At 34.6% G+C, this 10,266-nt stretch overlaps 1 protein-coding gene across 2 annotated transcripts; it reads left to right on the top strand.

Moving 5' to 3' along the window:
• Positions 1 to 7,480: 7,480 nt before the first annotated feature.
• On the top strand, positions 7,481 to 8,854 carry LOC130465766 (CLIP-associated protein-like). Of its 2 annotated transcripts, XM_056834618.1 has the most exons (4): positions 7,481 to 7,653; positions 7,760 to 7,828; positions 8,034 to 8,190; positions 8,465 to 8,854. In XM_056834618.1, the coding sequence occupies exons 2-4, from the start codon at positions 7,826 to 7,828 to the stop codon at positions 8,638 to 8,640; spliced, it is 336 nt and encodes a 111-aa protein (XP_056690596.1). In that variant the 5' UTR covers positions 7,481 to 7,653; positions 7,760 to 7,825; the 3' UTR covers positions 8,641 to 8,854. The 2 variants fall into 2 exon arrangements, with proteins under 2 accessions (XP_056690596.1, XP_056690595.1); XM_056834617.1 differs by having other exon boundaries at positions 7,482 to 7,828.
• The last annotated feature ends 1,412 nt before the right edge of the window (positions 8,855 to 10,266 follow it).

Below are 10,266 nucleotides of genomic sequence, written 5' to 3'. Positions count from 1 at the left end.
TTTCGCTCAGCGAGGTGTTACTTATTGATCCTAAAGGGGTAAGGTACACAAATAATTGTGAGTATATGTTAGTTTTAGTGAAACTCAACGATATAAGTAAGGAGTCCTTTTATGTCGTGGAAAAATCGATAGGTTTACCTAATAAGTTCTTAGACGTACCTATCAACCAAGAGTAGTTTTTAGACTATTAGCAAAAGGCTTTTGCTTACCTAAAAGATTTTAGAATTGAGTCAAAATACATAATGTGCTTAATTCTTCGATGGTTTTAAGGGTCTTGGAATCATTTTATTCACACCTACCGGAACAATAAAATCGAATAAAATGCTAATAACTTGTTTGAATTGCATGATTGCTTTAATTTTCAAGTTATTACTCATGATAAATGTTTAGACTTTGCATGCTCTAATGTATGTTTTAATTATTGTTTATAATTAAATATCTTATATTGCAATAAATCCTTTTCGAAAGGTAACAGTAAATTTCCTCGATTGGTAGTGAATCCAAGAACGATTCACGGAAATGAGAGAAAATGAGCAATTTAAATGTACGTTTCTTTTAGCGACTTTTATGGTTGTTTTCGAGTATAAAAGTCGAATGGCAAACCGATTGGTGCTTGTGAATTCAAAATACAATGTAGTTTTGATGTCATAAAGCATTGAGTTTAAACGCTCAGTTTTACCAATGGTTAACAACCTAATATCTTTGTCCATTTAATTCTCGAATGAGTCTAGTCCCTAGACATTCGAATAGATCGATGCTTAGAGAACTTTAGAAGCTTCTGGTAAGATCATCTAGTTGAAACAGAATATTCAACATAAATTAAATGTTAAGAACTTTGTTGGATTGACATTTGACATGTCTAACCAAAGTATAAAAGTCAACACTAAAGAATTCAATTCTTAAGGCTATACGAAAGGGTACAAGAAATAGGAAAACAAGAAACTAATGAAAGGAATTCACGATTCCGTTTCTACCTATAAGTTTCTGTTTAAAGAGTAGTGACCTAGCAATCAAACTTCCTTGGTATCATATATCGCTTGAGGTTCTTACTTCGGTAATAACTCAAACAATGGAAGCTAGGCTACACTAATGACCTACAAGTTAGAAATGAAGCATGGCAATGCTACATTAGTTGTAGGGCCATCTAGTTTGTTTTAAGTCCTTTTAAGGCTGGAACTTAATGGTTATTTTGTTCCATAATCAGCATACCTAAATTTCTGCTTCAAACACAGAAAGACTCACATTCAAGAAAAAAAAAACAATGTTTGTTTGTTTGAATGAAATGGTCATTTACGGGTTGAGTCAATATGCTTGATTAAAACAAACAACTCTTTAACAATAGAACTTTACTAGGTTCAAATCAATCTCTCGATTTAAGTTCCACTAATCTTTGGCATTTTTGCTTAGACCATATCAATAAGTTAACATTCAAAAGCTCTATTTTGATGGACTTTTGAAAGTTGATTGATTTCTAGATCAATTCGAGACAAGCTAGTCTTACTTGTTGAAAGTAACAAAGATATGAACTATTGTTAGAACGCCTAGACAATAGAGTTCAAAGCTAAAGAAAGATTTTATGACTTTATTATTTCACCTAGATTTGAGTGAATATTGGTTTATTTACTCAATGTGATATAAGTTTGAATCTGTTTGGCTAGTTCAAAGATTCAAAAAGTATAAAATCCACTTGGCAAGAAATCATAAAGATCTAGGTTAGATCATGACGATGATTACTTTAAGACCAAATATGATCATTTATGATTGTGTGTTGCAATTTCACAATCTAGCTCCATAAGATATGACATATCTAAGTTGGAATGATTGAAGTCAATTAGTACTTGATTCGATCAATGATGAATCATAAAGACTTTTCCTATAATTTCTAAAACAAAATGCTCAACTACCACCAAACTAAACCAAATTCGTCAAAGCTATTGAAAAGTAATTTCAGAATATCTTTTCATAATATATATCTAAAGAGTTGCTAAACTCAGTGGGAGCTTAGTGTTTGTTATTCAACAAACTAAGGCCCAAGTATAGATATATGTTTCATTGTGATTTATTCAAATGAGACACAAGGGTATTGTTTCTACCACGAATTTTTGAGAACATAATGTTTGTTTGCTCGAAATAATGTCCTTTTGGAGATTCGTTTCCAAAATGACAAGTGGGAGAAAATAGACCTCGAAAGTCTTCGAGGCGAACAACAAACAAAAACGGACGTTCCGAAGGCTTTTTGAAGTGCTTCAGAAAATCTGAACTTATTCTTTAAGGACTTTAGAAGGGGCTTTAAAGAATTGACATCTCTTAGAAGACTTTACAAGTGCTTCAAGGAGAACAGAATATTTAAAGGACTTTCAAGTGTTTGTTGATATTCTATTGTTTGATGTTCTATACCCAAGTAGGAATAGAGTTCAAGTCACTAAAACTATGAGATTCTTCTATTAGATAGTGAAGAAACATAGAGTTCAGGTCAATGAAACTATGAGATTCTTCTATTAGATAGTGAAGAAACCTACAACTTGCAGTCAAACTATTATCATGTAGATTAATGAGTTTGTGACTTGCAAGAAAGCTATGACGAAATATAGATTCCCTAAAATGGTTAGAGGCCATATATAGACTCAAATGTTTTAGATGGTTAAAGGCCATAAAACATAACCAATGTTTTTATGACAAAATTGAAATTTTGTTGATTTGCAAGAATAGTTTCACACCTATTGGTTGCAAGTTTGTTTTAAAGATAAAACCATCAAACATAGAATAGTTGCTAAAGGTTACCAGCAAATTCATGGCATGGATTATGTTGAAACCTCATGCATAATCATAATGCTCAAGTCTATAAATTCAAGCAATGATTGCATATTGGTCCACATGGCAACTGGATGACAAAACGTATTCCTCAATCAAATGTTGGAAGAAACTATGTACATGGCATGTCATAGGATTTTTGTGGATCCAAATAAATTCTTGAAAAGGAACGCTAGCATATAAAATCTAAGTACAGATTTAAGCAAGCAATTGGGAATTGGAATTGTATTTTAATGAAGCTAATAAGTATTTTAGTTTCATAAAATGTACATAAATCTTATAGATGTATAAGAAGTTTAGTGGGAGTACGTAAAACTTAATTGGTCCTATGTGTATCACACACATATATATATCTCTCTATTGTGAAATAACATTCAAATGCTAAATGACTTAGATTTGAAATTATTCATCAATAACGGACCAAGGCGAAACTTAGTGCATACTGGGTATTAAGATCTATTTACAAAGATCTTATAATATTGTTGTTGATTAATTAATGGCATTTACTAAATCAAACACGAAAGACTCCACTGGAGATATTCGACCCATATGAATAAATCTAAGTAAAGAATGTTTGAACTATGTATAAGCATTTACTAAGTTAAACATCAAAGAGTCTAAATGAGATTCTTAACCTATATTATATGTTGAAGAATTTAGCTGGATTCAGTATCTACTGAAATTGAATGAGCTAAAGTTACATGAATAGAATTCAATTGGGAATTATTCTGCAAAAGAATTTATCATGTATAATATAATATGAGGATCGCCAAAAACGTATCGTATGACTTCAGGCATGACGAACACATACCAATCTCTATTGATCTAAGTAAAGATCAACTAGATTGAGATCAAGAAAAACTTATGGTACTTGAAAAGGTACATAGGATTAGTACTTGATTCAAGGAAATAAAGATATGCTAAATATTGATGCTACACACATAAACACTGGCAAAGGAAATAAAGATATACTAAATATTGATGCTACACACATAAACACTGGCAAAGGATCAAGAAAGATCCGTTTGGAGTTAACCATTGGCAAGAACGAGCTATAGAGCATCGTGTTTTGAAATGGAAACATGGATTGGAGACCATGAGTTGTTGCGTGGGAAATTAAATATTAATTTCTATGTTCTAAGATACAGCTGGAAAGTCTTCCACATATCTATGAACTGCTTGGATAAGTAAAATCCAAACAAAGCATCACTAGCAACCTATACAGTTGAAGTAGAAGTACATATTGCCTAAGAAGCAATAAAACAGGGTTGTTTATGTTTAAGAGTTCTTCATTGAACTTGGGTAGATCACATGTCTGCTGGCTTGATGGTTCTTCATTGCAAAATGCGTAGAACCATTCTTGAAGCAAGAAAGACGTCCACTGACTTGATGGTTCGTCATTGAAAAATGCGTAGAACCACTAATGTAGCAAGAAAGACTAGATCACAAAATAAACATACTCAAAAGATCTTATCATCATATCTCGAGTAACATTCAATGAAAAGGATATTAAGATTCGCAAAGCATGATAACTAAACTTATGCAACAAGTGAGAAACAACACTCACATTGTAGCACTGGAAATCAAGCATAGCTTTGAATTCCATGAACTGTTTTAAAGATGGGTTTGAGGCCCATGGTTGTAAAACGTTGGGGTTAAACATTTATCATATATGAAATGTATTTTCATATGCCATTTAATCTTGGTCTAGGATTAAATGATGAGTCCCTTCAATTTGACGATATATTCAAGATAGACTGTCAGGACCAGTCCTGTGACTAAGAAATGTCTATCAAGTGAACTTGAATGTCAAAAATTGAAAATGGTCCCTGGTCGGAGTTTTCTATAAAAATGGACGCATAGAAAACGTTAGAAGACTAGAATGCAAGATGACTAGTAGTTCTGTTTCTTGAACTATGTGGACATGGCAATGTCGTAATCATTTGCATAGATACTGACTTTGGGAAGACTAGTATCGGTCAAACCTATGAAACTTTACTATAAGAGATGAAAAATAGTCATAAGTAAATTTCATTAAAATTATTAGACACTAAATCCTCAATACCTGAGTGATTTGAGATTACTTGTTTGAGAACTGGTTACTTTGACGTTGACCAACCGTCGCACCGTAAAAGGAGGCTATAAAGGCAACGCTTAGGTAATCACCTATCAAACGAAGTCTAATCTCAAGATCGCAAGATTGGGATTGTCCTCCCATAAATCGGGATGAGATGCTGAAAGTTGTACAAGGCCACTCGGAGAGCTAGAAACTGTAAAATGCATGGCCGTGCTCAGATAGATCATAGGTTATGATTATCTTTTTATTTGATCAGTTGAACTCTGAAACCGAGAAACACCTTTGGACATAATAAGGATGACAACTCTTATCTTATGTTCAAGAGCAAGCATCGAGCGACAAAGGAATTAGGAAATGCACACTTGTCCCTAAGGACAAGTGGGAGACTGAAGGAAATAATGCCCTTGGTCCAAGTATGCATTTAATGTTAAGTCTAATCAATGCGGTTCAGTATTAATTAACAAGTTAATAATTCAGTGAGATCAAGTGAGCTGAATGCCTAGCTAGAGGCCGCTTTAGTTCAAGTGGAATTAATGATATTAATCCACAGCTTACTCTTGACTGAACCCGTAGGGTCATACAAATAGTACGTAAACGGATCAAGTATTTAATGGCATTAAATACTTATGGATATTCGGAATCGACGGATCTTGGTTTCAGTGGGAGCTGAGATCGTCAAAGGCAAGCAAGTGAATACTCCGGAAACGATGATATTGACGGAAACGGAAATATGGATCGTATCGGAAATATAAATATTATCAGAGTCGTAGATGTTGCCGGAAACGGAAACATGGTACGTATCGGAAAATATTATTGGAAATGGAAATATTGCCGGAATCGGAAATATTGCCGGAAACGGAAATATTGTCAGAATCGGAAATATTATCGACATCGGAAAATAATTCCGGAAACGGAAATATTAAATATTTGTTCGAAACGGAAATTAATTCCGGAATCGGAAATATTAAATATTGTTCGTATCGGAAATGAATTCCGGAATCGGGAATTTAATCGGAAGCGTATCGTACGAATAAGCATCGGACGAGGCCTGCTAGACGAAGACCCAGCACGAAGCCGGGCCATCGCCCAGCAAGCCACACGCATCACACGCACACATCCAAGCCACGCCAGGCCCAGCAATGGCCTTGGCGCGCGCGGAGCAGCGACATGGGCTGCGACGAGTGGGCTAGTGCTGTGCGCGGGCCGTAAGGCTTGCGTGCGGTGCTAGCGTGTCACTCGAAGTGTGTTACTCGAATCCTAAGGCTACCGGGATTCGTCATATGATTAAATCTAATCCTAAAAGATTTAGTTTATTTAATTAGAGTCCTAGTAGGATTATAATTAAAAAAATTAGTATTCTAATAGGATTATATGTCCTTTCCATAAACTCTATAAAAGGTGCCTAGGGTCACATATTTTACATAGAAGATTGAAGTATTCAAAGGTAAGATTTTGGAGCAAAAATCAGTCAAACACTTGTAGCCTATTAGCCGAAATTCTTAGTACCTTAAGGGCGATTCTAGTTGGTCAAGCTTAAGAAGGATCCGGACGTGCTGTGGACTATCTACGGAGGGACGACACTTGGAGTCCTAAAGACTTGTTCTTGTTCGGTTCGGGCGCAACTAGGGAGGGCACGCTACAAAGTGTATGCATCTAAATTATGCTAAATGATTATGTGTTAATAATATGTTTCCTGGCTTTATGGTTTTTCCGCATGATTTATGTTTATTCATATGTATCATAACCTAAAAATAGTAGTAGTAGTTTCAGAAATAGATAGCTCACAGCTTTACGAGGATGAAATAAGTTTTATTAAGATGGAATTAAATAGGTGGTCCGCTGCTTTTTCTTTATGGGAGGTTGTTCTCCTGGGCGCATGATCTCAAATAGCTACCCTGACTTGCATTTCTGTATGGACCATGTCTCCTATCATACAGGATCTTTCTGGAGGTGTTGTTTCCTTTCAATGATAATATTTTCAATATTCATACCTGACAGGGAGGCAGTTTAAAATAGGGGTCTTTGTTTCAGTTTCCAAAGGGGATTTATAGTGGAAAATTAGGGTAATGACTTATAGCTGGCTGGTAAATGGCAATGGTAATGGTAGGTTGTTTGTGCGTTGACATAAATCAACTGATCATATTAGGGGTTGCTCAGCTGCTGATGGGTCGTGAAACTAAATTGGTCATAAATTAACAAGGATTTTTTAATTTTTTATCCCAAAAAGATTGTAGTCAATATGTCTATCAAAATTTTACTTTGGAGTTTATCAAATTATATTACTGTGATTTTTCAATGCACCATACCTTCATAGTATCATCTGCATCACTGGTGAACCTAATAAAAAGTAAGACGTGAATCCGGAAAAAAAAAAGACTAATAGGCTTGTGGTTGCTCTCATGGTTTTGTGATTTTCCCTGACTGTCAGACGTATATATCAATAATAGGCATGTGGTTGCTCTCATGGTTTTGTGATTTCCCCTGACAGTCAGACCTATATATGAATAATAGGCCTGTGGTTGCTCTCATGGTCATAAAAAACAAACGAGTATAATTGTAATATTTTTTTCCAAAAATAGTGTAGTCTGTTCAAAAGTTGAATTATCTATCAAAATTTTAATTTGGAGTTTATCAAATTAGATTACCGTGATTTTGCTATGCTCCATACCTTCGTAGTATCAGACTATCATCTGCATCACTGGTGAACTAATAAAATATGAATCAAATACAAAAATATGAATAAGAGACTTGTGGTTGCTCTCATGGTCTTGTATTTTCCCTGACAGTCAAACCTATCAAATCTTTTTAAAACAAATGTTTCCTACTTTCGTTGTCTAAAGTGACTAATAATTTTCTTTTCTTTCTCTGCAGGAGATGTATATGTAGATTGGGCCTCAGTTTCAAGATGAGCTACAAAGACACCAGCTTCCATCATATATGGTATTGTCATTGAAAGTTATTTTCATATTTACTTCCTGCTGAGAGATAATTTTTATGAAATTGCTTGGTATATCTGTTAATTGCTCATGTGATATGATTCTCTACTCTTAATTTGATGTAATGCCTGGTGGCTTTTACCCTGGACATTTGTTATGCATTTGGTATATCATCGTCACTTTGTTTTCCTACTGAATGTATGTTGCAGGTGAAGGATATAAATGCAAGGTTGGAGAGGATTGAACCAAAGCCCCGGTCTTCTGATAGTGTTGTTAGTAGTGATACCGTTAATGAGCCCAAGGTTAATAATCATACTCAAAATCATAATCCTAAGCGAAGCAGTCCTAAAGCCAAGAATACTTCTGGTAAGGCATCTCTGTTCGGAGGTTGGCTTGTTTGACCATCTCAGTTTAGATCTTATTCTTTTCAAGTTTATAGTTTTAGATATGGAAAGCTGTTGCGTTTTTATGTATGTTGTCATTTTATTTTCATCAATCAAAAGGTAAAAACTACTGTACAGTAATATCTTATTTTGGAATCTTTCTAGACTATTTGTATGTAGCCGGAGTATGTAACTCTTTTAATTATCTTCGTTAACTTCATTACTGATAAAGCCTTGATTCCTTTTGTGGTGTGCAGGAGATGGAGATGTTACAGAGAAGCCAGTTGAACCTGTGAAAGTTTACTCAGAGAAGGAGCTGATCAGGGAATTTGAGAAAACTGCTTCAACACTTGTACCAGAAAAAGATTGGTCTTACCGTATTGCAGCCATGCAGAGATTTGAATCCCTTGTAATTGGATGCAGACTCTCTTGAGTTCCCTCCATCCACCAATCTCTAACAGGTTTGCATGGTTAAGGTGTTTATTTCTGAATTGTCTATAGCGAGGAAATAGTAATACATCAATTTAAGCCAAACTGAGTCACCAACTTATCTTCCCTGGCATATTTTGACTGTAAAGCCTTATAACACCAACATTTGAATTCACTTTGTCATATTAGTTATGAAATTATGAAGTCTCAATTATATACTTTTCATGGGTGTCACTTATATATCTTTGTTTCTTTCTTGTTTCAATCCTTTAGTTCTTACGTTTTATATTTATCTACTGGCTTCTTTTAACAGGCCAATATGTTTTCAGCATCAGGGCCATTCAAGGACCCTCATCAGTGTTGAAGCGAAGAATCAAAAGAATGGACTGAAACAACACAACGTACTTGTAGATCCTGGCCATGTAAGTATATTCCCTTTTTTTCAGCTTGCAAGAAATTGGCCTGTTAGCAACCCATATCTTGATGTTTTGGCACCCCTTCTCCTCTCCATGTGCCCTAAACATCACTTAAATGTTTGAAAATAAGCATAAAATGTAGTTTTTCTTTTTTATATGGAAAATCACATTAAGCCTTTGTTCAGTGCTGCATTTAGGCTACTGGTTATGTGATGGAATCCTTAATAACACATGTATATGATACGGCCAGATTCTACAATCTTGGTTAATCTCATCAAAAAATAAGTATTTGATGCCATTAATGGCAATGATCTTGTTCAGATTACAGAACTTTCATCTTTGCTGCTGTCATGTTTTCGACTCTCGAGTAATTTTGTGCAATTGTTTTTGAAGTGCTAGATGTTGTTGAAGTCCCCACACGAGATCCTAGTGGCCCCTTTAGGTACGTTGTGTTTTGTTGAACTCCTCTTCCTTATTTGACTGGTAAGATGTATGCATGAAATATATTAACCCTTTACATTTTTAATATACTTAGTATTAGGTTTCCAATCCTTATTCTCATCTACTTTGGTCATTTTTAATATATCTAATTAACGTCCAATTAATTGTGGAATTGCAGAGTGTTGATGAAAATGAATGTCAAAAAAAGCGCACTTCCTCAATGGAAATCAGTTAAGGTAAATAATAACTTGTTCACTACTTATTGTACGGCCAAAACAATTACATTTCCTATTAATTTATGTTCTCTTTAATTTAGTGCGCTCAACAAGAGGGTGGGGTCGAGTGTGGCTATTACGTGATGAAATTCATGCATGACATATTCAAAAGTTGTAAAGAAGTTCAAGATCTGGAAAAGATACATAAAATAGTATATTTATGATGAATTATTAGGCTAGAAATTAGTTAAAAAAAAAACTATTCGCCTATAATTGGCATGAACCGTCAAAAATGCCATTTTGGGCCAAATATGACCTATATCGTCCCAAATGAGCCTTATGTGTGCATAAAGAACTTGAAATGAATCTTAGTAACCTCTAAATAAGCATATGAAAAATAAAAAAGATTTAGAAAGTGTCATTAGGTTCATTTGTTGGTAGTTGGGATCGAAAATGTCATTTTTGGCTATAAATGACCTATATTGACCCAAATTACCCATAGGCGTGCATAAAGAACTAGAAATGAGTTAAATAAACATATAACTAATCATATGAATC

Source organism: Spinacia oleracea, chromosome 1 (genome assembly GCF_020520425.1).
Source record: "Spinacia oleracea cultivar Varoflay chromosome 1, BTI_SOV_V1, whole genome shotgun sequence".
In the NCBI taxonomy this organism is placed as follows: Eukaryota; Viridiplantae; Streptophyta; class Magnoliopsida; order Caryophyllales; family Amaranthaceae; genus Spinacia; species Spinacia oleracea.
The sequence above is the reverse complement of the archived record's forward strand: the minus strand, read 5'-3'. Positions and strand labels throughout refer to the sequence as shown.